Source organism: Chanodichthys erythropterus, chromosome 10, assembly GCF_024489055.1.
Source record: "Chanodichthys erythropterus isolate Z2021 chromosome 10, ASM2448905v1, whole genome shotgun sequence".
Classification (NCBI taxonomy): domain Eukaryota; kingdom Metazoa; phylum Chordata; class Actinopteri; order Cypriniformes; family Xenocyprididae; genus Chanodichthys; species Chanodichthys erythropterus.
The window spans coordinates 24,723,711-24,751,256 of record NC_090230.1 but is presented as its reverse complement, the minus strand read 5'-3'; the positions used below and the strand labels follow the sequence as shown (position 1 = coordinate 24,751,256).

Genomic DNA, 27,546 nt, shown 5'->3' with positions numbered 1-27,546 from the left:
ACATAAGGCTGGTCTTGTTTTAAAGATGAAATTTGGCAGATTATAGTAAATAACTTATGTAAGTGAAACAGAAAAAAAGTTATAGAAGTTTATGTTTATGAAAATATAAAATGTTAAAATATAATATTTTATATTTTATATAAAATATATATTTTACAAAACAAGTTTTACTCTAAATCTGCAAGGAAATCAAAGCCAAAATTCTGAACAAGTTGGGTTTCAAATTTCAGGTTAATATCTCAAAAAATGAGCTTTCAGTAAGATTTTGTTTGGGCGCAGTACCACATTTTTTCACTAGATGACAACCAAGCTCCATTACTGACCATATAAAGGCGCCTCCATTTCCATATATGGTTTGAGTGATCTGAACCATATATTTCCATTATTTTCATACAATTTATGAAGTATACATCCTATATAGAAGTAGTATGGGAAGTTTGGCAGAATTTGATATGAGTTTAGCCTCTAATAAACATAAAAATAACATGCATGTGGGTTATAGATCACCGCCACAATCATAAATGTATTTTTTTTTTCTATTAAAAACATTTTTAGACCTTTTTTTCTCAAAAAATTGAATGGATGTTATCTTTTGGCATGAAAACAAACATGTTTCAACCAATCTTTAATGATTTTTCATGTTCATCGCTATTTCAAAATAAAGGTCTGAACATGCCTTATGAGTATGAAAATATGCTTGTTGCAAATTGATAAATTACTGCTCCTCTGTAATTTATTTTGAAAATCAGTCTCCAAATATGTAAACTACAGATTCTAAGCTTTCAAATGATATATAGTTTGTCAAGATTAGTTTAGGTTTAGTATAGAATATTACTGTTTTAAATATGTAATGGCTGTGGGCCCACCGGTGGGCCCATGACAGTTAACAGGTTAAATGCTGTTTTTTCTATTCTTTTTTTGTCCTGAGGTTATTAATCCAATGTAAATCTTTCTATAAAGCTTTTGAGTTGCTCCTTTTGTCAACAAATGTTTCTCCTTTGTTTTCTTCCCCTAGCTTGAGGTGGAATCAAGAAGTCTGGGAAGAAATGAATGTGTATTGGTGCATATTGGCTTGCTGTTCAAACCAACAACTTTTAAAGTGTTTAGTTCACCCCAAAATGAAATTTATGTCATTAATTACTCACCCTCAAGTCGTTCCACACCAATAAGACTTTTGTTCATCTTCAGAACAAAAAAAGTAAGGTATTTTTGATGAAATCCGAGAGGTTTGTGACTCATCCGTTGACAGCAATCGCCACTTTCAAGGTTCGGAAAGGTACTAAAGACATTGTTAAATCAGTCTATGTGACTGCAGTAGTTTTAATTTTATGAAGCGACGAAAATACTTTCTCTTTGCAAAAACAAAACAAAAATAACTTTATTCAACAATATCTTCGCTTCCCTGTCATTTATCCTTACGCAGTTGCTGCAGTAAAGCACAGTGCAGCGCTTCCGTGTTTACGTATTGGCTAAAGCTGATCACATGATCACCGCAACACATATGTGTGATGCTGACGCAGGAGCCGGCCAATAATGAGTCGGCGTTCTGACGTAGAACCTGGAAGTGCTGGACGTAAACAATGTATGAGAATGACACAGAGAAGATATTGTTGAATAAAGTCATTATTTTTTGTGTACAAAAAGTATTCTCGTCGGTTCATAACATTAAGGTTGAACCACTGCAGTCATGTGACTGTTTTAATGATGTCTTTAGTACCCTTCAGGGCCCTCATTTATCAATGGCGCGTACGGACAGATTTGTGCGTAGTGAGTGCGTAAGAACAGTTTCACGCAAAGTGTGGGATTCACCAACTTGTACTTAAACGTAGAAATGTGTGTAAATATAAGCACACCTCTGAGCATGCTTACGCAGATAATCTAGTGGTAGAATAGTGACACTACACACAAAAATCATTTAAGAGTGTCACAGTATACATTAAGCAATCCACATGTCCTGTGTTTCCATTATTTATAAAACACTCAATTTATCAATTGTCTAGTTTTACACACAGTGCGTAATTGGTGTCACTGTAAAACAAAAAAACAAACAAAAAAATTATGGTTAAGTAAATAATACAGAAAAACAAAACAAAACAAATGCAAGTTATTTAGTAGTACTCAATTTAAGCTTGAAATTACAGTGTAAACATCAACATTATATAATTATTTCTGATACTGGTGTTCCCATCATGCACTGGGCCTTGAATAATTAATGAGGTCAATTTTTTGCTGTTTTCCAGCTGTTTTTACACTGTTTTATCATTGCTTTTGTGGTTAGGTTTAGTAACTTAACATTTTGTGACATTTGGAGCTCATTTTCTACTCAAAATGCCACAATCACACTCAAAAATGTTCCATCGAATGTTACCGTCATTGTGTACCAAGTATTGAGGTCTCTGTGTTCAACTGTAGCATTATTTTTAATGTGTAGATATGATGTTTATACAATATCTATTGCATTACCTGCTTAGATGTTTCTAAGTAAAAGTATCAACAGCATGGTTTCATTCAGTGTTATATTGTTTTGTGTAAAATGTATTGCAAGAGAGTTTTAAACTAAATAGAAATTACTTAACTTTTTACTAATAAAGTTAAAGTTACTTATAATTTTACTTATCTTAGCTAAGTAGAGTAACTTAAACCCATATTTGAAATTTACTTAAATAGTTTATGTGTGCAAAAACTTAAGTAAAAATTAAGTAAACTTTATCTTTATTTTATTTTATCTTGCATTATTGGAAGACTTTGCAAACAATGCGCTCCAGAAAGCACGTTTTCCAAGATCATGCTGATCTGCTTGGCAAGAGCTCTCTTTGCTATTATTGCGGTGATAAAAAAACACAATCACATGACTTTTAAAGGGAAGTTTTGTCACCATATATGGTTCATTGGAGGCGTTTCTGAATGCTAATGACCTTGAACGTGAACGAGCATGGCCCTTACGCACATGTGGGATTTATCAACAATGATTGCTTACTCATGTGCGTAAGAACTGCGTGCGCACGTTTGATAAATGCGGATTTTCTTGTACTTAGACACATTCTAAATTTCATTCGTTGGACAAAATATAGAACCTTTTCTACGCACTGTTGATAAATGAGGGCCCAGGACCTTGAAAGTGTTGATTATATTGCTGTCTATGGATGAGTCATACTATCAGATTTCATCAAAAATATCTTAATTTGTGTTCTGAAGATGAACGAAGGTCTTATGGGTGTAGAGCAACATGAGGGTGAGTAATTAATGACAGAATTTTCATTTTTGGGTGAACTAACCCTTTAAGGTCCACAATGGCAAAGTCAAATGATTTTTTTAGTCACTTTATATTTCTCTTGTAAATAAAACATTAAAGGAATAAAGTTTGTATCATTTTTTTAAGATGTTTAATGTATTTGATTATGAAACATATTCATATGACATTCAAAGCTCACGACAAAACAACTGTACAATATTCAAACATTTCAAGTTTAAATTCTCATGTAAACAGCTCAGTCTCTGTAGTGTTTGTTCAAGCTTATCCGTCTTTATATTCAGATCTCCAGTCACACTTTCATGTCCGCAAATGTTCCATCCTCTTTGTTTAACCTAAACAAAAAAATGTCTTGTGTTATTGTTTGTTTTATTCATGTAGTTTTGTTCATTTTTGCTACTGTTCATGTGTCTTATGTTTACGTTTAAGCTGCTTACGTTTACTCTTCAGTTCCACCTCTACTGGATAGTGGTCACTCACTTTCAGGGCCTGTGAAGACATTAAATCTGTTTTAGTAACATACTAAGCCAGTCCTCAAGAAGAAGAAGAAAAAAAAAAAAACACATTTTAATACAGTAATAACTCTTTTCTTTATACAGTAGTAAGTGTGATTAAATATGCTGTGGTGTAAGTTAAAATGAAAAATGATTCTTGTTTACATCCTTTACATCCAGGTCGTAGGCCTTCTGGAAGTTGAATGGATTTGCAGAATTTGGCAAAACAGCGTTCAGCATATCGTCTCCATATACCACAATCCTGTGCGTGAACATGTCCTATTAATGCCAATGATGTCATAGTTTGTATTTTATGTTTTTTTGTACAGTGTAATCATTTACCGGTCATAAGTGTTGTCGTTTTTTGTGCTGGCTGTGGTGTCCTTATCATCCGTGATCAGCCAATGGAAGTTTTTGTCACTGCGGATGCGGATTTTTTTCATGTTTTTATCAGACACATAACTACCATCTGCATTGAAGTCCCCCAAAATCATGACGTTCTGTATGGATAAGCACATGTTTGAAATATCTTTGTTATATAAACCACTTTTTATATATATTGCAAATTTTGTATTATGTTGTGTATCCATTTTATAAAAACAATAATGCACAGCTTCTAGTGTCTCATTGCTTAAAATATAGTATATTGAGTCTCTCAGCCAATGGTTGATTGTCATGTAAGTGTGCATTATGTTTTACATCAGTCTTCCATTTCTCCTTGACATCCTGAAACACGTCGTACAGTTCATCAAGTTCCTTCACTGAATCCTCAGGCTTTGTGTGGACGGGCATCAGCACCAAATCTTCCAATACTGCAAGGACACGAGCATAGTTAATATAATAATTTGTATCCATATGCACACCCTCTGTCAATGCCCATCCCAGAGATTAATGCAATTCAGCCAGTGACATTTCAGTTTCAGTTGTTTGGATTGTCAGCTACATAAATTGGGAATTAAGTGATTACACAAAACAAGGATTAGGATAAATGTGTTTCTTAGCCTAAATTTGTAGTCAGGGCTACTAAAAATGTATTGCATTCTGCACTATTGAGCCAATACTGAGATACTGAGATAATATTTTGTACTTTACCTGTTTTATGACATTTGAATCGCAGAACATAAGGTTCTCTGGCGAAAGCATCTTCATCTCCAGGCTGATCGTCTTTGTATTGGTAAGACCCAATCAAATCCACCAGGTCGTCCCTATTTAAATAGATAATGTAGTTCAGTGTGGTTATTAGTTTTTGTGTTAATAGTCATAAAATCTGTTTTCATTTTTTGTTTACCTTTTAATCAACCTTTGTTTGATCTTGAAATTTAAACAGCGTTTTTTGGGGGGTTGCTCTGTATTTAAGACAATGTAAATGCCGCCAAAGTCTCTGACCATATTTAATTTTTGACAGGGATGAAAATGAGGGATAGAAGTACAGTGTGTTCAATGGATTTTACCGTCCTTTAGGCTACCAATATGCCAATTGTTCATCTTACGCAAAAAAAAAACAAAAAACAAATTATATTCTGTTGATTCCAAATTACATGAAAATATTTGTAGTTAGTAACAATCTATTACAGTACACATTTTAGGTAATCTGACAATTTTTTGAATTACTTTTAGATTTGAACTAACTTGTTTATCACATTAAACCGAATAGGATAATCTTACCCCATGTTGATATAAAAATACACAAAGTAAGAAAAAATATTCCATTCTTTATCAACAACATGAAGTGCATTAAACATTACAGGGTTCATGATGGAACTGCAGGGAGTTTGTGCAGTTTAATGAAAATTAATTCATAAATATGTCAAATTAAAAATAAATAATTACATTTTTTTTTTTTCAAAAATGTGTTTGAAAGACAAAGACATAGCAATACATGGTTCAACGACTTACTGACCCAGATAGCAACACTGTGTCAGCCCAGATCCGGCCCACATCTGGCACATGCGGAATGATGATCTGGCCCACATGTGGCAGGAATGATGGCACTTGGGCGGACCGCTCCTGTTTGCCAGATCTGGACCACAAGCAGGCCACAAAAATGCCAAATGTCAGCCAAGAGCAAAGAACTGGACCTTATCTGATCCACAAAATCCTATGTATTATTTATAGAGTCATTTCAACATTAACAATCCTGTTATCAAGCAGAATCACTGAAGGAAAGAAGAAAAAAGAGATGAGCAGAAACACAAGAACTACAACTGACTTCAGTCACAGCCTTAGAGGAAATCAACTGAAGATAAAAGACATTAAATCACTGAAGATCTGATTAAACAACTCCACAAACAGCATTACCAGCTTCACTTATTACTAACCAGACTGACTTTATTTCTGTCACGTCTACAGAAGCTCTTATTGAGAATTAACAGAAGTTTAACTCTCATGTTTGTTTCATTTCAGGTTACCATGATGGTGATTGATGTTTCCATTAGTTGGCCTCTTAACTTTATACATATATAACCGTCTTCTCTGACTGCTGTGATGGTTTGTTTATCAAATACATTAGCAGCTTCAGAACTAGAAATGTGAATTAAATCAGGTGTTGGCTGTTAGCAGTTGATGATATTATTATGATAATTATGTTGATTAGATGAAAAAAACGGTTTTGCGCTATTAAGACACTAACATTACAAACACTGTTTCTGTGGCTTGAGCGGTATTGCAGAAATTTTTATTTTTATTATTATTTTAAAAAAGGCACTTTGAGATGATACACTAAGACATCATGAATCAGCACATGATTCTCAACTATGGTGACAATCAAAAGCATCGTGTAGCCGCAATGCATGCTGGGTACTATAGTATAAAACTCCCAGAATGCATCAGAGCATTATGCAGCTGATCTGATCTGAAATATTTTGTTTATTGTCACCATCGTTGAGACACATATGCTGATTACTGATATCTGTGTTTGTCAACATAGTTTTCCTTCTTGTGTTTCTATTTATTTTCATCTTCCAATTGATTTCTGCAATATATTTGAATATCTTTTTGCAGTAACATTTATATTCAGGCTTTATATAAGCAGGCTATTTCATGATGATTACAAAATCATCAAGATTTAATAATGATCACATGATCATACTTCAGTTTACGTTGCTACCACTAATGTGTATGACAGAAACACTACCACAACAGCCAGAGAAGACAAAAATATATGTTAAAAGTTAAGAGCCCAACTAATGGAAACATCAATCACCATCATGGTAACCTCAAATGTAACAAACATGAGAGTTAAACTTCTGTTAATTCTCAGTAAGAGCTTCTGTAGACGTGTGACAGAAATAAAGTCAGTCTGGTTAGTAATAAGTGAAGCTGGTAATGCTGTTTGTGGAGTTGTTTAATCAGATCTTCAGAGATTTAATGTCTTTTATCTTCAGTTGATTTCCTCTAAGGCTGTGACTGAAGTCAGTTGTAGTTCTTGTGTTTCTGCTCATCTCTTTTTTTCTGTTTCCCTCTTTCCTTCAGTGATTCTGCTTGATAACAGGATTGTTAATGCTGAGATGACTCTATAAATAATATATAAATATTTTGTGGATCAGATAAGGTCCAGTTCTTTGCTCTTGGCTGACATTTGGCATTTTTGTGGCCTGCTTGTGGTCCAGATCTGGCAAACAGGAGCGGTCCACCCAAGTGCCATCATTCCTGCCACATGTGGGCCAGATCATCATTCCGCATGTGCCAGATGTGGGCCGGATCTGGGCCGACACAGTGTTGCTATCTGGGGAGTGATCATTCAAATAATAATTAATGAATTTGTCAGGAAATGATTAGATATGCAATGTTGCAATGCAGACAAAACACTTCTTAAAAGTTTAATGATTTCTGTAAATCCAGTGATCAAATGCATTATGGCCTCTCAATTCTCCATCTAATTAGGTCTGGTCTGTGTGTGCAATTCCACAAACTAGAACACTTTCTGAGCATATAAGCGATAGGCTTGTTTAGAAAGCAAAATGTAAAAGACGATATAGAAGAATCAGGGAGAATCAATAAATTATGAATGATTTACTGCTATTGTGTGAACAATATAATCATGTAATCTAAAAAAGTAAGTGTAGTCTGATTATGAGTGTTTTAAAATGTAATATAATCTAATTACAAGCACTTTATTTTTGGAATCTGATTACGTAATCCAGATCACATGAAATCTGAAAACAACCTAACGAGAACCAGATGGAAGCATTGTTAGGGGAACGTTTGTGTTTTTTTAATGCAATTGCATTTTAATCCACATAAAAAATGAATAAGGCGTCCACCCTGACTAATGGTCTATTAATAATAATAATAATAATAATAATTGTGCCAGCAGCCATATCACCCTGTAGCCCAAGACTGGTTGCCCACTGAAGCTAAGCAGGGCTGAGCCTGGTTAGTACCTGGATGGGAGACCTCCTGGGAAAACTAGGTTGCTGCTGGAAGTGGTGTTAGTGAGGCCAGCAGGGGGTGCTCACCCTGTGGTCTGTGTGGGTCCTAACACCCCAGTATAGTGATGGGGACACTATACTGACAAAAAAGCACCGTCCTTCGGATGAGACGTTAAACCGAGGTCCTGACTCTCTGTGGTCATTAAAAATCCCAGGATGTCCTTCGAAAAGAGTAGGGGTGTAACCCCGACATCCTGGCCAAACTTGCCCATTGGCCTCTGTCCATCATGGCCTCCTAATCATCCCTATACACTGATTGGCTTCCTCACTCTGTCTCCTCTCTACCAATAAGCTGGTGTGTGGTGGGCGTAATGGCGCAATATGGCTGCCGTCGCATCATCCAGGTGGATGCTGCACATTGGTGGTGGTTGAGGAGATTCCCCCTTCAATATGTAAAGTGCTTTGAGTGCCCAGAAAAGCGCTATATAAATGTAAGGATTATTAATGGTCTATTACAACTTCAAAATGACGCCATTACCTGTAAAGGAACATGAACTGTTCTTTGTAATTTCTTCTTCCCAGGCGTGTGCTGATCTCCATGGTGTAATGATGTGTCTTGTTGAACCTGTTGAAGAGCGGCCAGTCATGGTTACTATGGTCATGTAATAATGTGTTTGTTTTTTTACATGAAAAATCACACCTGTTTGACTCACTTATTCAGCTCTTTGAGAAAATTATCCACTGCATCTCCGCTAGAGTCCACCACCTCTAGAATGACAATAATGTCATAGCGTGACACTATCTGGAGAAATACAAGCCATTATTATTTCACACATGCTGCTCCTTCCATGACGGATTATCAGACATTAACATAAATAACATGTTATATAGGCTCTCTCAAGAGGAAGTTGTCGAATGGGTTGTTTTGCATGTATTTTATGTGACTCTGGACTTTGTATAGGTGTGGACAGGCCTCACCATGATCAGGGTTATTATTGTTAACTAAAACCAAAACCGTCTGTCATTTAAACAAAATAAACATTCAAATGGTTTTAAATCAATAATACTCAAAAAAAAAATAATCACACTGCCTTGATCAGGGTTTTCAGCACGAACGCATCCGAGAGTTTTGATTTCCCAAATCTCTGGACATTGAAAGAAGCGACCTTCATGATGCCTGCAAGTAATGAAAGAAACCAAATTAGAGATTTGCAACATTAGTGGACAATCCATATATTCATAATGACATTTTCTTTAAAACCAATGCTCATTAATATAAATGTATGAAAAATCATGACTTTAGACTGTCTTTATCACGCAGTTGTCAACAAATGCTGTGAAAAATCCTGTTTGTTCTGTTCTTAGAAAGCTGTTGTGATTGCTTTACTCTTTTTAAATGAATGACAAGTGAAAGAACCTGTTTCAGGAGCCATTTACAAAGAGTTTGAGATCACCAGACAAGATAATGGGTCAATCAACAACTTAGAATGAGTTTAATGCTGTCTAAATAATTTTTAAAAAAAGGTCAGTTTGAGAAGAAAAAAGGAAAGGAAAAGAATGAATCACATTCACAAATGCAACTGGATGACTTCACCACAGTTTGCTGGACAAGAAAGAGCAGATCTGTGTGAAACTATTTCAGTGTTGGGGAGTTGGTGCATGGGGTCTTTTATGCCCTCAGGGGCTCTCTGAATGGGGCGCATTGCTGAGCAACACTTCAAAGAAGAAAAACCGCCTTTAAATTCAATCTGCACCCTTACAACCATCTGTCACAGACATTACACCACCCTAAACCAAATCTACGACAGTGGTGGCTTTATAGATTCCAGCCATAGATTTGAAAGAGAAGAAACATTTAAAGGAAGTGTTTTCACATTCTAACTTATTCAGCACTGTACAAGCTGAAACAAGTCTAGGGGCTTCATTATCATTGTGGGTCAAGAAATCAAGAAAAAAGCAAATATTTTTTAGAATATTTTAAATTTAAATGTCAAACATAAGTAGGAATATAAAAACAGTCATATTTTGAAACACAATAACTTTGCATGATTCTGAGATGCTGAGATTAGATTCCCCAGTTACTTTTTAAACAATTAAAACATTAAATAAGTTTAGGATTAAAGAGTCCAAGAACAAAACTTAACTTACCCAAGCTCTGGTCTGAAGATGCACTGAAGAAACTGACTGCAGTAATTCACAAAAACAGCAGCATTACTTATATAAGACACCTGTGACCTGATTGGCTAGATTCAGGAACCAGTAGAGTAATTTTGCCCTGCCCCAACCTGGACATCCCTCGACACAACAAAACAGTTCCTCCCCCTGGGCAAACACTCACTCGGAAGTAGAAAGCTAAAGAGTACAGGTGAGTTCAGACAATACATCCTCATTGCAGGCATAAAGGGTTTAAAATTCCACTTGAAGGTGGAGAAATAATTGACAGGTAGGTCAGAATGAGCGGTTTGACAGCAGAGTTAATCTACTAAGTAAGAAAATGTCAAACAGGATGCTTCAGTCAGTCAGGTGGATTAGGAAAGTTCCTAAAGGATCAAATGTGCTTGTTTTTGGAAATATACAGAAACTGTATTACAAATTCAGCAGTTGAAGGTCCATCGCTAAAAGGGGACATTGGTTAAAGTGGATGTTGGGTTAAATTATAATGTAAAGTTAATTATTTCTCTACAAGAGAAACTGAACAGGTTCTTTGTGTTCATAACTGTTGGGATGGATTTCATGCCCAGACAATCCAGGTGCCGTGTTGTTTTTTCCGCTTGAAATGCAGTCAGTGCCTACATACCGAAGTGAAATATGACTACAGTAAAGATCAGTGAGCCAAAAACAACATTTACGCTACAACAGACTTTCAAGATGATGTCTGTTTACTGTGAAAAAATGGGAAACGGCGGGAATTTTTTCTATTCAGGTTAGAAAGATGATAAAGATAGATAGAAAGATAGAAGGACAGACATAGATAGATAGATAGATAGATAGATAGATAGATAGATAGATAGATAGATAGATAGATAGATAGATTGATTGATATTGTAAATGTACTGCAAAATTCTCACATGAAACAATTTTATTTCTTAAAATAAAATAAAACAGCAGTTTGGCGCCAAAATGTTGCATTCTAGGAAATTGAGGTTAAATTCATCGTAAAGTGGGGAAATGTTATATGGGAAATCAAATGGTTCTGAGGACAAAGCTAGGGACATTTTACAACAAGTTTTAAAGATAAAATTCATCAAAGTGGTAGACCACAAACTTTAAGCAAGTGCTTCTGCTAGCTTGAGTTTGGACTGTACCATCTTGATGGATGGGGTTTCACAAAATGCAAATTCATGCAAAAAAACACTTGAATTGACTGTCAAAAACAAAAGGCTATGCGGTTACCTCTAGTCAAGCCTGCTATTAATGTTTATAGACAGGGATCTACCAAAGAAAAGTGCTGAAAATAGTCAGCAAGGCCTCTACAAAGTCTCCATTTTACGAGACATCTGTGCGACAGGAACCCTATCTGATTTAAAAGAGGAAGTGGGCATGGTCTGTTTTTAAATGAGCAGACATTCATTAATCACTAGCTGTCTAACGACGGAGACAGGACAACAAGACAAGACTTCATAGTAAACAAAGCAGTTTTGGTAAGAGCTGATTATCAGTTTGTTTATTTATATTAAAATAAAAGTATATATATATAAAACACTTTACTTGTATTTCATAGATATATCACAGATAAAAAAAAAAAAAAGTTGTGCTAGATCCTCGAATGTGTTAATACTGTGTTTTTAATTGTATACTGGTGCACTGGAGCTACTTTTAATTCTTAGATGAATTTATTCAATCAAAATGAAACCTTGTGTTGTTTGGAGTGCATTTTGTTTTCAAACTCTCAAAATGAAACTCACTGTGGTTTTCCTTTCTGTCTCTGTCGGATCTGCTATGGTCTAGCATAAACTGACATGTCAGCGCTTTATAAACTATAAGTCTTTCCTGTACGGACAATGTATCCTTGAATTGTCTTTTAAACTTCCTTTGACGATTTACGACAGGAAAACAGTATAGAAATGCCTCTGATTAGGAGTTTGCATGACAGACCAAACAGACCTGAAAACATGTAACCGGTTTCAAGAGTCTGTTGTCATGAAACTCATTCCACTTTAACACTTCCATGCATGAATTATGATAACCTCAGTCGGGAGTTTTTATTGAAACAAGCATGAAAAACAAGATTTGAAATGTAATTTTTTTCCACATATTTTTCAAAGAGATCTCCAGATGTTCACTTGAGTAGACAGCATGCGTTTATGGTTTAAACTGAAGAGATACTGCATTGAACATTATACAGTAATAATACAGCAAAAGTGTTTGTATTTAACAAACCAATCAATAAAATTATATGAAATCATGTAAAAACTATAAAATATATACAAAATATATAAATGCAAAATATTGCAATATAACTTCATATAATTTGAACTTTGTGTATCTTTGATGGAATCAAGTCCTCGGATCAATTTTTGATGTAAGGTAACAAGCATTATGTAATCAAATAACTTTTTTAAAGTGATGAGTAAAGTAACACATTACAAGTAACATGCATTACATAATCAGATTACTTTCTGATGTAACGAGTAAAGTAACGCATTACAACGTGCAGTACGTAATCAGATTACTTTTCTGATGTAACGAGTAAAGTAACGCATTACAAGTAACATGCATTACGTAATCAGATTACTTTTTAATTTAACAAGTAACGCATTACAAGTAACATGCATTACATAATCAGATTACTTTTCTGATGTAACGAGTAAAGTAACACATTACAAGTAACATGCATTACATAATCAGATTACTTTCTGATGTAACGAGTAAAGTAACGCATTACAACGTGCAGTACATAATCAGATTAATTTTCTTATGTAACGAGTAAAGTAACGCATTACGAGTAACATGCATTACGTAATCAGATTACTTTTTAATTTAACAAGTAACGCATTACAAGTAACATGCATTACGTAATCAGATTACTTTTTAATTTAAAAAGTAACACATTACAAGTAACATGCATTACGTAATCAGATTACTTTTCTGATGTAACGAGTAAAGTAGCGCATTACAAGTAATGTGCATTACGTAATCAGATTACTTTTTAATTTAACAAGTAACGCATTACAAGTAACATGCATTATGTAATCAGATTACATTTCGGATGTAACAAGTAAAGTAACGCATTTCAAGTAATGTGCATTACGTAATTAGATTACTTTTCGGATGTAACGAATAAAGTAACAGTTTACAAGTCACATACATTATGTAATCACATTACTTTTTTGATGTTTATGCCAATTACATTCTAATAACACAAATACATTTATTTACAGTAAAAAAATAACTGCAGATGAAGTATTTTCAAAAACAACAGTCACATTAATAGTATGAATTGTAGCTGAAATATAGCTATTGATGCATGATGTCCACTATAGTGGACAGATGATTATCAGAATTTTCTTCCAACCTAAAATCAATACTTGATTTTAAATGTAACCATAATATGATGCATTAGATATTGTTTGATGCTACAACATTTTTTTTTACCTGCAAGAGTCTCCTAGGATAGAAGGAATGGATGAATATTCCGGAGCAACATTGGCCATCATGGTTTGGAGGGGAAAAAAAACAACACTTGGTGGCAATGTATAGGATGATGCACTAGGATCCACTGTAGAGGTTGATGTGCAACTATGCCATCAAAACCCATGCATATGCAAGAAAATGCTTTTTGAATAGCTGTCCACTGTAGTAACTTCTATGCATGAAAGGGTTAAGTTTTTTTTCTGGTCTTCTGAAGGTCGACACCATGAAGATTGCATCTTTTAACATCAGACGCCTGGGTCCAAGCAAGCTGTCAGACAAAAACATTGTAAAATATCTCATTAAGGTAAGTTTATAGGTACTTTTCATGAAGATCACATAGTAAAAACTTTTTAGTAAAAGACTTTTCCTGTAGATCTTCTCTCGGTACAGTGTAATCATTATGCTGGAGGTGGTGGACAAATCGGGCAAAGCTATAGAAAAATTCCTGCAGGAGCTCAACAGCACTGGGTCTGTATGAACCTTCAGAGATTCGCTTTATCATCAGAATCTCAAAAGCCTGAATTCAGCCCACATTTAACTCACTGTTTCTCCCACAGCGCTAATAAGAAACGCCCCTTCACTATGGTGGGAAGCTCCAGGCTGGGACGGACGCTTTATAAGGAACAGTTTGTCTGTTTTTACAGGTATAGTGCTTGGTAAATTACTGCAAATTATGTTATCAGAATAAAAATTGTGGTGAAAAGCTGAATTGTAGCATTTGGTGTATCTCCCTTTTGAAATGAAATGTTTAATTATAAACAGTCATTCATATACCACTAAAAAAACATTTAATTCATATTTATTAGAGAAGATGAGGCTGAACTGGTCGACACGTACCAATATGAAGACAATCAAGAGGGCGACGAGGACGCTTTCTCTCGAGAGCCTTTCATTCTGCGCTTCAAGTGTAAACACACAGGTAATCAGCTTTGGTTAAAGGTGCCCTAGAATGCTTTTAAAAAAGATGTAATATAAGTATAAGGTGTCCCCTGAATGTGTCTGTGATTTTTCAGCTTAAAATACCCCATAGATTTTTTAAATTCATTTTAACTGCCTATTTTGGGCCATCATTAAATATGCGCCAATACTGTGCTTGTCCCCTTTAAATACTCGCGCTCCCCGCCCTCAAACTTGCAACTCTATAATAAATTGCATAAACAAAGTTCACACAGCTAATATAACCCTCATAAATGGATCTTTACAAAGTGTTTGTCATGCAGCATATCAGATCATGTAAGTATAGTATTTATTTGGATGTTTAAATTTTGATTCTGAATGAATTTGAGGCTGTGCTCCGTGGCTTAACACAAACATTAACATTACACACTGTTGGAGAGATTTATAAAGAATGAAGTTGTGTTTATGAATTATACAGACTGCAAGTGTTTAATAATGAAAATAGCGACGGCTCTTGTCTCCGTAAATACAGTAATAAACTATGGTAACTTTAACCACATTTAACAGTACATTAGCAACATGCTAACGAAACATTTAGAAAGACAGTTTACCAATATCACTAAAAATATCATGATATCATGGATCATGTCAGTTATTATCACTCCATCTGCCATTTTTCATTGTTGTTCTTGCTTGCTTACCTAGTCTGATGATTCAGCTGTGCACAGATCCAGACGTTAATACTGGCTTGTGTAATGCATTGAACATGAGCTGGCATATGCAAATATTGGGGCGTACATATTAATGATCCCGACTGTTACGTAACAGTTGGTGTTATGTTGAGATTTGCCTGTTCTTCTGAGGTCTTTTAAACAAATGAGATTTATATAAGAAGGAGGAAACAATGGAGTTTGAGACTCACTGTATGTCATTTCCATGAACAGAACTCTAATTATTTAAAAATCCCAAGGTAAATTCAATTTTCAATTCTAGGACACCTTTAAAGGGTTAGTTCACCCAAATAAGAAATTCCTGTTATCATTTACTCACCCTCATGTTCTTCCAAACCCATAAGACTTTTGTTCTTATTTGAAACATGAAGATATTTTAATGAAATCTGAGCCTGTGAGTCTCAATGATTTTACGACAAACAGTGCACATATCAGATATGGCAAACAGAAGCTCAAGCATTTTTGCTTGACGTGCGAGCGAGAACCTATGAGGTTCATTCTTGTGTTACACAGCATGTTTGAGCTTCTGCAAAAACCAATGAGGTTCATTTTCATGTTACGCAGCACATTTGAGCTTCTGCAAGATTCAATGAGGTTTGTTTTCATGCGTCAAGCAGGTTTGGTTGAGCTTCTTTTGATGTTTGCTGATCAATGTTTATATGTGAATAAAAGATTAAAACTGTTCATGTCTCTTTTGAAAATTTGGTCCAAACCATTTATTTTATGATCTCTTTATCAACATTTTGAAGCATTGAGGTGGTAGTTGTGTAGCTGTCAATGGAGAGACAGAAATTTCTTAGATTTAATTAAAAAATATATTCATTTTTGTTCCGAAGATGAACGAAAGTCTTAAGGGTTCGGAATGACATGACGAGGCGTAAATGAGGCTTTTCATTTTTTGAATCTTTGATACACTTTAATTTCTTGACCAACTAGTGCCTAGTTTAAAAAGTCTCCAGTGAGAGAAAGATTTAATCTAAGATTACATGCATTTTCACAGATAGTGAAATTTAAATTAATAATTCACCCAAGATAGAAATTCTGGCATAATTTATGTGGGAATGAATGGGAACTGCCGCTTTCAAACTTCAACAACAGATGTAAAACCACCATAAAAGTGGTACATACAACTCAATTGAGAACAGACCAAACTGAATTCATTATAATTGCATATTCCTACATGACTATAAATGTTTCAGGAATTGGATCTCCCATTGCTAATCAATTTTGTTTGCCTGTCTTTTCCAGAGCTGAAAGATCTGGTGCTGATTCCTGTTCACACAAAGCCAAAGGACTCACAGAAGGAACTGGATGAACTATATGATGTGTTCCTGCATGTCAAAGATAAATGGGAAACGGATGTGAGTTTAGCAATATGCAAACATAACAAATTCCAGAAAGAATGCATGTACTGATAAAATGTATAGTTGAATGTCCTGCAAGTTGTTTTTGGATCGTCTGCCAAATGCATTAATGTACATATTTCAAGGAAATGTATTGGATGTGGAGATAAAGCTATAAGCCTTATATAAATAAAAGACACAAGCAAACTCTAGTTTAACCAAACATTGTGTAACGCGGTGGTTACGGAGCAAACAGGGATAGCTCACTTTAATTTGGACAGACTTCACAGAGGTGCTTTATTCCCCACGGAACTTGTGTGACTGTCTGTCACAAATGTTGTACCGTCCACAGCATTACTTAAATAAATAAAATAACTTAAAAGCAGCATCAGAAAAAGACTGAAACTAACTCGCATACATGCAGTGCTCGGATCACACATCAACAGTTAAAGGGTTAGTTCACCAAAAAATGAAAATTCTGTCATTTATTACTCACCCTCATGCCGTTCCACACCCGTAAGACCTTCGTTAATCTTCGGAACACAAATTAAGATATTTTTGTTGAAATATGATGGCTCAGTGAGGCATGACACTTCCTCTCTCAAGATCCATAAAAAAAAAAAAACAAATCTAAATCAGTTCATGTGCGTACAGTGGCTCAATATTAATATTATAAAGTGACAAGAATATTTTTGGTGCGCCAAAAAACAAAACAAAATAACGACTTATTTAGTGGTGGCCGATTTCAAAACACTGCTTCAGGAAGCTTCGGAGCATAATGAATCAGCGTATCGAATCATGATTCAGATCGCCAAAACTGCTGAAATCAGGTGACTTTGGCGCTCCGAACAGCTGATTCAACACACTGATTCATTATGCTTCGAAGCTTCATGAAGCAGTGTTTTGAAATCAGCCATCACTAAATAAGTCGTTATTTTGATTTTTTGGCACACCAAAAATATTCTCGTCACTTTATAATCTTAATATTGAACCACTGTACTCACATTAACTGATTTAGATTTGTTTTTAGTACCTTTATGGATCTTGAGAGAGGAAATGTCATTGCTGGCTATGAATGCCTCACTGAGCCATCAGATTTCAACTTAAATATCTTAATTTGTGTTCCGAAGATTAACGAAGTGAGTATTAAATGACAGAATTTTCATTTTTGGGTGAACTAACCCTTTAAACGGGAGCGCGCAGTTCTTAAAGGGGCCACACTATATTTATACTCATTACAATTGATTAGAGTTTGAGAGAAAACTCACACAAACCATCCTACAGAACGTCATGATCCTTGGCGACTTCAATGCAGACGGCGCCTACGTCTCCAAGAAGAAGATGAAGGCCATCAGAATCCGCAGTGATCCTGATTTCCACTGGCTGATTGGGGATGATGTTGACACCACAGTCATACAGTCCAACGACCACACCTACGACAGGTTAGGCGGAGAAATATCAATAATTTAGTCACCTTTCATCTGTTATCATGTTTAAATTATTAAAAATAAAGAATTCATAACCTCCTTTCACCTTGTCTACACTAGTGGACGCTAGTGGAACAATGCAATGTGACAAATTTCTTATGTACCATTTCTAATGTACTCCACACACTTGCGCTACTTTCCACAAAAGTAAAACTCAACAATTAGAACTTGCACTTTGATGCAACTGTTGCAGCACGTCAACCGTCACTCCCAGTTTAGATATGGTGTTAAGGTGCGGTCACATTTGCATAATTTTAGTGAAAAGATCCGTTGTCTATCGTCAATAGTATAGAGATTATATAAAGCACAGCTCACACAGAAGTCGTTTTCAAACCAAGCAAGTTTCATGTGTATTTGCATGACAAACATGAACATGATCGAATTCTGTGTGGTGAAATCTATCGCCCTCACACCAAATTCCCAACGGTTTCCTATTGATACGGATTTCACCTGCAAAAACTCACTGAACAATGTGGCCGCACCTTTAGAGTAAAGTATCACTATTAATTAAAAGATGAGCAAATCATAGCTTAGATGTATCTAGAAGATTAAATGCATAAGGACAGGTCAATCTGCATGTCAAGCTTTGGAAAATATTGATGGCAAGTGTTTTTCTAGAATTGTGGTGTATAAAGACGACATGTTACAAGCTGTGGTACCAAAATCTGCCAAGCCTTTTAACTTCCAGGAAGCCTACAAACTTTCAGAGAAAATGGTAAGAATGAGGATATTCCTCACAATGCATTTCTAATTTTTTAATATACAGTACAGTCCAAAAGTTTGGAACCACTAAGATTTTTAATGTTTTTAAAAGAAGTTTCGTCTGCTCACCAAGGCTACATTTATTTAATTAAAAATACAGTAATATTGTGAAATATTATTACAATTTAAAATAACTGTTTTCTATTTGAATATATTTCACAAAGTAATTTATTCCTGTGATTAAAGCTGAATTTTCAGCATCGTTACTCCAGTCTTCAGTGTCACATGATCCTTCAGAAATCATTCTGATATGATGATCTGCTGCTCAAGAAACATTTAATGTGTACAACTGTACAAAATATTTGTGTACAATATTTTTTTTTCAGGATTATTTGATAAATAGAAAGTTCAAAAGAACAGTGTTTATCTGAAATCTAATCTTTTGTAACATTATAAATGTCTTTACTGCCACTTTTGATTGATTTAATGCATCCTTGCTGAATAAAAGTATTCATTTCTTTAATTTCTTTTCAAAAAAATTAAAATTAAAATTCTTACTGACCCCAAACTTTTGAATGGTAGTGTATAATGCTACAGAAGCTTTGTATTTCAGATAAATGCTGTTCTTTTGAACTTTCTATTCATCAAGGAATCCTGAAAAAAAAAGTACACAACTGTTTCCAACATTGAAAATAATCATAAATGTTTATTGAGCAGCAAATCATCATATTAGAATGATATCTGAAGGATCATGTGACACTGAAGACTGGAGTAATGCTGCTGAAAATTCAGCTTTGCATCACAGGAATAAATTACTTTGTCAAATATATTAAAATAGTACACAGTTATTTTAAATTGTAATAATATTTTACAATATTACTGTTTTTTACTGTATTTTAATTAAATAAATGTAGCCTTGGTGAGCAGACGAAACTTCTTTTAAAACATTAAAAATCTTAGTGGTTCCAAACTTTTGGACTGTACTGTAGGTATAAAGTAAGTAATATACTAATATGACTGATCTATGGCAGGCCCTGGAGATCAGTGATCATTATCCAGTGGAAGTGAGTCTGAAGAAGAAGTCGTCTGTGACAAAGACTAGCGGCAAAACCAAAAAAAAGAAATGAAAAGCATGATGGGATACCAGTGCACAGCATATGGGATCTGAAACCTCATTGTTCTGAAGGAGAAATGCTACCTCTTCATAATGAAAATCAGGGCTTACATTTTTTGCAGGATCATCTCAATTGCAACTCACACTTTTATAGTTTTAACCAATGCAGGTGCTCTTCTCCCTTTCTCTTCCTGGAATCTCCTCAGTACTCCCCAACATTTTCACCACAGTTACTTGATTAATTGGCTCTCTTGTTCTCTTTGTAAGGGTGGCCAAACAGTCTATATTTTTTACCTCATTATTTTTATCAAGAAAACATGTGCAACTCATTATCAGTGCAGATGCCAACTGCAAGCAACTTCAGTCAAAATCCCATTTTTCTCTCACAGTCATGTATGCCATGAGGCCTTCAAAACAGATCTGGCTTTTATAGTATGTTTTCTATTGGATAAATGAAATATTTCCTCAAGTTCTCTAGAATGAAATGCCAATAAGCTTGAAATGAACATGAAATCTCCAAATAAACTTTTCACTCTTTTTATTCAATGTCATTTTTTTTTTGCCGACAAAAGCATATAAGTTCATGCCTAAAGAGTAAATAAAAGTGTTAGTACATATGTGTGTATTAAAATGCTAGCATATGAAGGTCAACAAAATATTTTAACAAAGAGACAACTCTTGTTCAAGCAATGGGCAGGCAAACAAGCAATAGCAAATACCAGATAGTAATTATGCCTCCTGCAGCTCGAGCAAACTCTAATTGATTAATTGAAAACAATGAAATTTTACATATCTTTAGTCTTTAGCGAGGCTTGGGGCAACATTAGTTAGTAACATCAGCTTCAGCGTAATGTCTGCATTACCAAATTAAGATCAGTTGCTGCAGTCCACTTACCCTCACCAAGGAATCAAGCAAGCTTCCTGAGCAATCACAGATTAGATTAAATGTGCAAGAAATCTTAAAGAAGAACAATTTGGTAACAATGAATGTTTGTACCACCATTTACAGACCGTACTATAGGTGGTCAAAAAGTAGATGTGTGACATCCTCCAATTGTCCATCACCAGTGAGAGGAAAAGCTTCAAGTCTTTTATAAAACTGCCATGGCTTCTTCTTTCCATCCGGACATCCGGCCCCATATGCATGTCAACATGCTACAGTTGTATATATCGGACAGGAAACTGGAATTCAAAAAACTGCAGGGAACTGCATGACGCAGTGGAGGCCAGCCGCAGGCCAGGTGTTTGGACAGGTCTGAAGATCGGCTGAAGTGGTAGTATCAGGAAGATGCAAGGAGAAATGAAACATAAAAGAGAAAATGAACATTAATTTGGCATGCAAAAGCAGGGCCTCTCTTTGAATTAAAGGGATAGTTCACCCAAAAATGAAAATTACCCCATAATTTACTCACCCTCAAGCCATCCTAGGTGTATATGACTTTCTTCTTTCAGCCAAACACAATCAGAGTTATATTAAAAATATCCTGGCTCATCCAAGCTTTATAATGTGAGTGATTGGAGGATGAGTGCATCCAAAAATGTGCATCCATCTATGAAATCTATAAAAATATTAAGAATAATTATTAAAAATATTAAGTTTGTTGCCTTAAACTTTTAAGTTAACTTTTCTTTTTGGACGCGTCACACAGGAAGCTCATTATTTTACTTTATAATGTTTTAAATAAGGATATTTGTCTTACACAAATGCATCGATTTGCTTCAGAAGGCCTTTATTAACCTCCCGGAGCCATGTGGAGTACATTTATGATCGATGTATGCACTTTTTTTAAACTTCAAAAACTCAATTATTATGATTATTAATGGACTTTATAATGTCCAATCACTCCCATTTAAAAGCATTTACAGTCCATTTAATCTCCTGGACGAGCCAGGATATTTATTAATATATCTCAAATTGTGTTTGGCTGAAAGAAGAATGTCATTAGGATTGCTTGAGAGTGAGTAAATCATGGAATAATTTTCATTTTTGGGTGAACTATCCCTTTAATAAAGGTTAGTAAATATGTGTATAAACTCACCGATCTAGGAGGGGATCAAGTCCATCGATGAACATCTCTGTTTCTTCATCAATGCTGTTTACAAACTCTTCTGAATTGTCACTAACCTTCATTCCTTCTAAAAAACATATAGCCTATATTTCTAGTGTTTTAACGTAAGCATGTAAGCGCAAGTCAGCTCTATTTACAATAGCTAAGATTAATATAAAGAGAATTAAGTACAATTAGGACATTAAAGTGAAATAGTAGAGTGAAAAAGCTGTTACGAGAAATGGCATGATTTAAAAAAAAAGTGTTAAATGTTGCTTCCATTTCAAAACATTTCGAAAATTAGTATAGCAGTTTGTAAAGAATTTAATGATTCATTTATCAGTTAGAGATTTCATTACTGATTCTTATATTGCTTGAAAAATGATTTGACCTTAAATAACAAAAAGTAGTGTTATTTTTTGTTTAGTGCATTTTATAAAATATTTGCATGTTTTTAGCACAAAAAAAAGTTTTATGTTTAAAAAGTAACAGTTAGTCACTACACTGATTTAAGTCTCAGTACAGATAAATCTGTAACGTTTCCTAATTTGTTTGCTGCTGCGTGCAATGCAATAGAAAAATCAACTATGTATTATTCCTCTCATTTTTCTTTCTCTTCACACTTTTTTCACAGTATTATGCCACTTACATGCTGAACTTCAGAGTATTGTTTCTTCCTGTGTTTGATTTGGTACTCATCGATCAGTTTTAAAAAGTGAATTGACTTAATGTGGTGACCCTAGTCCACACTACACTCAAAATCCCAGAACTTTACTCTTCCTCACTCTCACTACAACTACTTTGTTCATGCCAGCTAGTGAAACAGTCGCGTTTGGGAACAAAGCACAAAGGCACATCACAAGTCGCACATTTGACTGGAGTTTTAAAGGTACACATTTTGCATTTTCGCCTTCCAATACTGCTGTCCCCTCTGATGTACTTGGGCAGGTGGGAGTCCGACGAAGGAATCGGGCGTATTTGTGCAGGAGCAGATGGAGGTCCTGTCCCTGCGAGCTCTGCAACAAGAGCCTCCCGGAAGGCCTTCTGGGTCAGAGGCTTCTGGTTCTTCATCTTGGCCATCTGCTGGTGCAAAATGAAGGCGTTTACTACAGCGATGTCCACAAAGTGGTAAAAAAAGGACCGATACCATCTTCTAGTTTTATGTAGAACTGTGTAAAATGAAATAAGTGCATCTGACAGATCCACTCCTCCCATGTGCCTGGAATGAAAAGAATAAGATTTGTCATTTAATAAAGGCACAAGCACAAATTTTACACCACTGTTTAAAGTTTACTAACTTGTTGTAGTCCAACACAGCAGCTGGAACCGGGAAATCCTGAATGGCCCAAACTCCATCGGCTCCTTTCACGTTCCTCTTTATGGTGTCACCATTAAAGGCTTTATGAAAGGTGGAGCACATCAGCACGTCCCTCTTGTCCTTCCACTCAACAAACAGCAGGTCATCTTCCCTAAACCAGCGAATATTGCCACGAGGAGCATGTTTCTTTGAGTGGCCGATGCGGTTTGCTCGAACAGTGCCACAAGCAAAGATCCTTTTAGCCAGCAAGTCTCTGAAAAGCTTGGGACTGGTGTAAAAGTTGTCAACAAACAGCTTGTAGCCAGTACCCAACAACCTTTCATCTGCCAGAATCATGACAGAATCATAGCTAATGCCTTTGCTCTCTTCTGAATTCACCTTTCCCTCATAAATGAAGAAGTCCCACGTGTATCCACAGAGGGAATCTGCCAGTACAAAGAGTTTGTACCCCCATTTTGTAGGTTTGTTTTTCATGTACTGTTTGAGTCCATGTCTAGCCTTTGATGCCACCATTCTTTCATCAATGGAGATGTTCTGAAAGGGATGGAAAGTGGCTCTGCAGGCATCCCTAATGTCCTGGTACAGCGGTTTGATCCTGCACAGGCGGTCATATTCAGGCGTTCCCTTCTTCTTGTCATTCTCTGCATCCACTTTGGGATCACTAAGATGGAGAGCTTTAGAGATGGTCATAAATTTTCTACTAGACATGATTTGAGCAGGATACGGCAGACTGTACATGTGAGACTTCCTCCAATAGTCAGTCAGTTTGAAGCATTTCAGCAAACCCATGTAAATCACCAGTGCCAGGAATGTCTTAAAATCTTTCACAGAAATGTCTTGCCATGGCTTCTTCATTCCTTCTTGGCGCATGGCCCCATATGCATTTGAGTTTGCTAGAATTGTCCGCATGACAGATTTAGAAAAGAACAACTCAAAATACTGTAGAGGACTGCATGATGCATTGGAGACCAACTGTGGACCGGGTGTTTGTCTAGGTCTGAAGAGTGGCTGAGTCGGCTCAGTATCGGGCTCATCTGCACTTTTCCACTTGTTTTCTGAGATGCTTAAGGAAAAAGGTAGAGATCGATTCACACCACTTCTTTTAACTTTCCCTTTACTACTTTGTACAGAAGCAGGTGAAGCAGATCTGCAAGACTTTGCTGGAGATGGTGAAACGGAAGACAGACCAGATTTCCTCTTCTTTCGTGGAGTGACCTCTGGATTCCAGTCATTATCAGAGGCATCATAATCTGAAAACCTTTTGAATGAGGCAAGAACAAAGAAAAAATTACAAACGCATCATTCATTATGCAAAAAGGAATGTGCACAATAAAAAAAGCCTCTTGCTGAAATAATCTTTTATTTTCTAAAACTTGAGTTACATTACATTTCTGAATGTATTTATTGTTCTACAATTTTTTATTATTTATACATTTCTATATTTATTTAACTTATAATGTGCCTTCACAGCTCGTGTCTCTTAAGATGAATTATTTCAAATATGTCAATACATTAAGAATCGCAAAGCTGTAATATATATATATTACAGCTTTGCGATATATATATATATATATATATATATATATATATAGTAGCCGAATGTAACTGTAGTATGTTTTTGTATGCATTACAGCTCACAGCACTGATAATCGACTTTGAAATTCAAATCACTTTATGGCCATATGTGCATTAAAAAGACCGCCTACCCTCCGCCCTTTAAAGCGATAGGGCGGGCACTGTATAAAATATACATAGTACATAGATAGTTTGGATTTTTTGACACACCCATTTCAGGTCTTGGAGTCTCTATTGATCATATGTGTATTGTTGAGGATCCTGCACCAGGGTTCAGAAGAACGCATTTCCAACAAGCGCGGTGTGTCTCGATCCACAAGAACGCGCTTTTGTTTGTTTTTATTGATTCCTTGATGCGGTAAAACCAACGCGTTTCACTACCGAACAAGAACATCCACGCAGCTTTAAACCTGTTTTTGCAAATCTAATTTAACTCTAACATGGTGACATTGATATCATTTCATAACAGGTCCGAAGGGCATATATAAAAACATAAAAAGACACCCAACGCGGAAATTATAAATAATTTCTGTTAATAAAGTCGCGGGTTTAACTGGATTGCAGTGCTGCTTGACAAAGAAAAAGGATAATAAACATAGCAACAACACGTTAATATTGCATAATACAATTTCAGTATTATATAAATATTATTATTATATCAATATTACTACCAATTAAACAAAAGTGGACAATGTTCTAAAACATGAGCTAAAGTGGCTTGAGACCTTGTCACAACTGAAGTGAACTGAAGAAAAAAAAAAAGCTTTCAAGAAGTCAAGCTAAGCCAATTTTATTTATTGCACTTCTAAAATTCATACGGTATAAATGCAAAGACAACTGTTAATATCTCAGTGCTCTATTAGTTCAATTGATAAGTAAATCTGTTTCCTTTGTTAGAGCGCAGGGGGAAATGTGTTGCACGCAAGACAAGGCGCAACATTAATATTTATTAATAGGCCTATATAGTTTAAAATAAATCAAATTAAAGGCTCAATTAACTTCTCATTCATTCATTAATACATTAGTGGTTTTGACCTGCAAAATAAGGGCTTATTTTTTGTAAAACATTAACGAGCTTGTGAAAATATGCATGAACTTACTCTTCCAGAACGGTTTCTAGAGAATCGAGGGACATATCCTCTACTGCAGAGTCCTCACATGAAGCGACGCTCTCTTTATCAGATGAAGAATCCCATTCCCCAGTCTCGTCATGTTCCTCCGAGCTGTCCATAACGCCATCAACCTTCTCTTTATCGCATGCATCCATCGCTAAATGCTGAGCTGAATACAGTCGCAGATTATGCAGCAGATCGCTCCAGCAAGTGCAGCAAAAACACCATGCGGAGATTTCTTGCAGAATGCAATTAACCCGTTAACCACCGAGATCGCTCTTCTATTCGCTATTGCTCTTGTCTGTCATTATTTTATTATGATGTCATTGGCCAGATACTTCCAGATAAAACAACAGGTATACCTTGCCTAAACGTCACTGATATTGATCGTCCTGATTGGATATTTTAAAATAAAGCGCTTGTTTTATATCCCGAAGGCATGTTTTTCCTTCATGAGAGGAATTTTTGAAATGAACACGTCTACAGAAGAATAGCAAAAACTGCCAATACCTAGTGAGGAAGTCTTCAATGTGAAAAAAACAAAAACAAAATAGTATTTAAAATAGATACGTTTGTTTGTACTTTGTATCTTATAATTGTGTGATTAAACATAACTTATTTGGGCAACAGCAATTACAAAACTTAAAACCAAGCTAATGCTGAAACACATTCACAAAGTCCAAAGATGTATGATCCCAGCAAATGTCTTAAGTAAACATTATATAAATATTAAAAATATTCTAAGTGCTGTCACAACTTTGAGCAATTCAGTCAAGAAAAAACATAATTTAAAAATTAAAGGCTTATTTTCATGACTGATAATTTCGGACTTACTCATTGTGTCGTATTATGCACAATATATAATGTAGGCTGAATGTCTTGAATGTTGTAATACTAATATTAAAGGGTTTGTTCACCCAAAAATGAAAATTATGTCATTAATTACTCACCCTCATGTTGTTCTAAACCCGTAAGACTTTCGTTCACCTTCATAATTTCTGTACCTCCATTGACAACTACCACTTTGATGCTTCTAAAAGTTCATGAAGAGATTGTAAAATTAAATCCATATGAATAGAATGGTTTAGTTCAAATTTCTCGGAACTTTTATGCACAAAAATTAATAAACACACACATCAGTTATGATAAACAGAAGCTCAAGCATGCTTGCTTGATGTGCAAGAACCAATGAGGATCATTCTTGTGTTACGCAGCACGTTTGAGCGTCTGCAAGAACCATTGAGGTTCATTCTTGTGTTACGCAGCATGTTTGAGCTTCCTCAAGAACCAATGAGGTTCATTCTCGTGTTACGCAGCACGTTTGAGCGTCCGCAAGAACCAATGAGGTTCATTCTCGTGTTACGCAGCATGTTTGAGCTTCCTCAAGAACCAATGAAGTTCATTCTCGTGTTACGCAGCACGTTTGAGCGTCCGCAAGAACCAATGAGGTTCATTCTCGTGTTACGCAGCA

General features: G+C 35.5%; 3 protein-coding genes and 1 pseudogene across 4 annotated transcripts; 2 read left to right on the top strand and 2 right to left on the bottom strand.

Annotated features, from left to right (window-relative positions):
* Positions 1-3,329: 3,329 nt before the first annotated feature.
* On the bottom strand, positions 3,330-10,329 carry dnase1l4.1 (deoxyribonuclease 1 like 4, tandem duplicate 1). The gene is made up of 10 exons (XM_067396677.1): positions 10,263-10,329; positions 9,206-9,291; positions 8,828-8,916; positions 8,653-8,739; positions 4,837-4,949; positions 4,444-4,556; positions 4,087-4,244; positions 3,910-4,006; positions 3,688-3,739; positions 3,330-3,585 (listed from the first exon to the last, which is right to left on the bottom strand). Exons 2-10 carry the CDS (start codon positions 9,284-9,286, stop codon positions 3,581-3,583), a joined length of 795 nt encoding a protein of 264 aa, XP_067252778.1. The 5' UTR covers positions 9,287-9,291; positions 10,263-10,329; the 3' UTR covers positions 3,330-3,580.
* On the top strand, positions 8,052-8,168 carry LOC137029776 (5S ribosomal RNA; annotated as a pseudogene).
* A 130-nt stretch (positions 10,330-10,459) lies between the features above and the next one.
* Positions 10,460-20,575, top strand: dnase1l4.2 (deoxyribonuclease 1 like 4, tandem duplicate 2). 2 transcript variants are annotated; one of them, XM_067396676.1, is made up of 9 exons: positions 10,460-10,479; positions 13,963-14,052; positions 14,122-14,216; positions 14,306-14,392; positions 14,555-14,667; positions 16,625-16,737; positions 18,004-18,161; positions 18,825-18,921; positions 19,940-20,575. In XM_067396676.1, the coding sequence occupies exons 2-9, from the start codon at positions 13,972-13,974 to the stop codon at positions 20,033-20,035; spliced, it is 840 nt and encodes a 279-aa protein (XP_067252777.1). In that variant the 5' UTR covers positions 10,460-10,479; positions 13,963-13,971; the 3' UTR covers positions 20,036-20,575. The 2 variants fall into 2 exon arrangements, with proteins under 2 accessions (XP_067252777.1, XP_067252776.1); XM_067396675.1 differs by lacking the exon at positions 10,460-10,479 and adding an exon at positions 11,095-11,755.
* Positions 20,576-22,611: 2,036 nt separating this feature from the next.
* On the bottom strand, positions 22,612-24,569 carry LOC137029273 (piggyBac transposable element-derived protein 4-like). The gene is made up of 2 exons (XM_067398846.1): positions 23,369-24,569; positions 22,612-23,289 (listed from the first exon to the last, which is right to left on the bottom strand). Exons 1-2 carry the CDS (start codon positions 24,295-24,297, stop codon positions 22,842-22,844), a joined length of 1,377 nt encoding a protein of 458 aa, XP_067254947.1. The 5' UTR covers positions 24,298-24,569; the 3' UTR covers positions 22,612-22,841.
* Between the last annotated feature and the right edge of the window lie 2,977 nt (positions 24,570-27,546).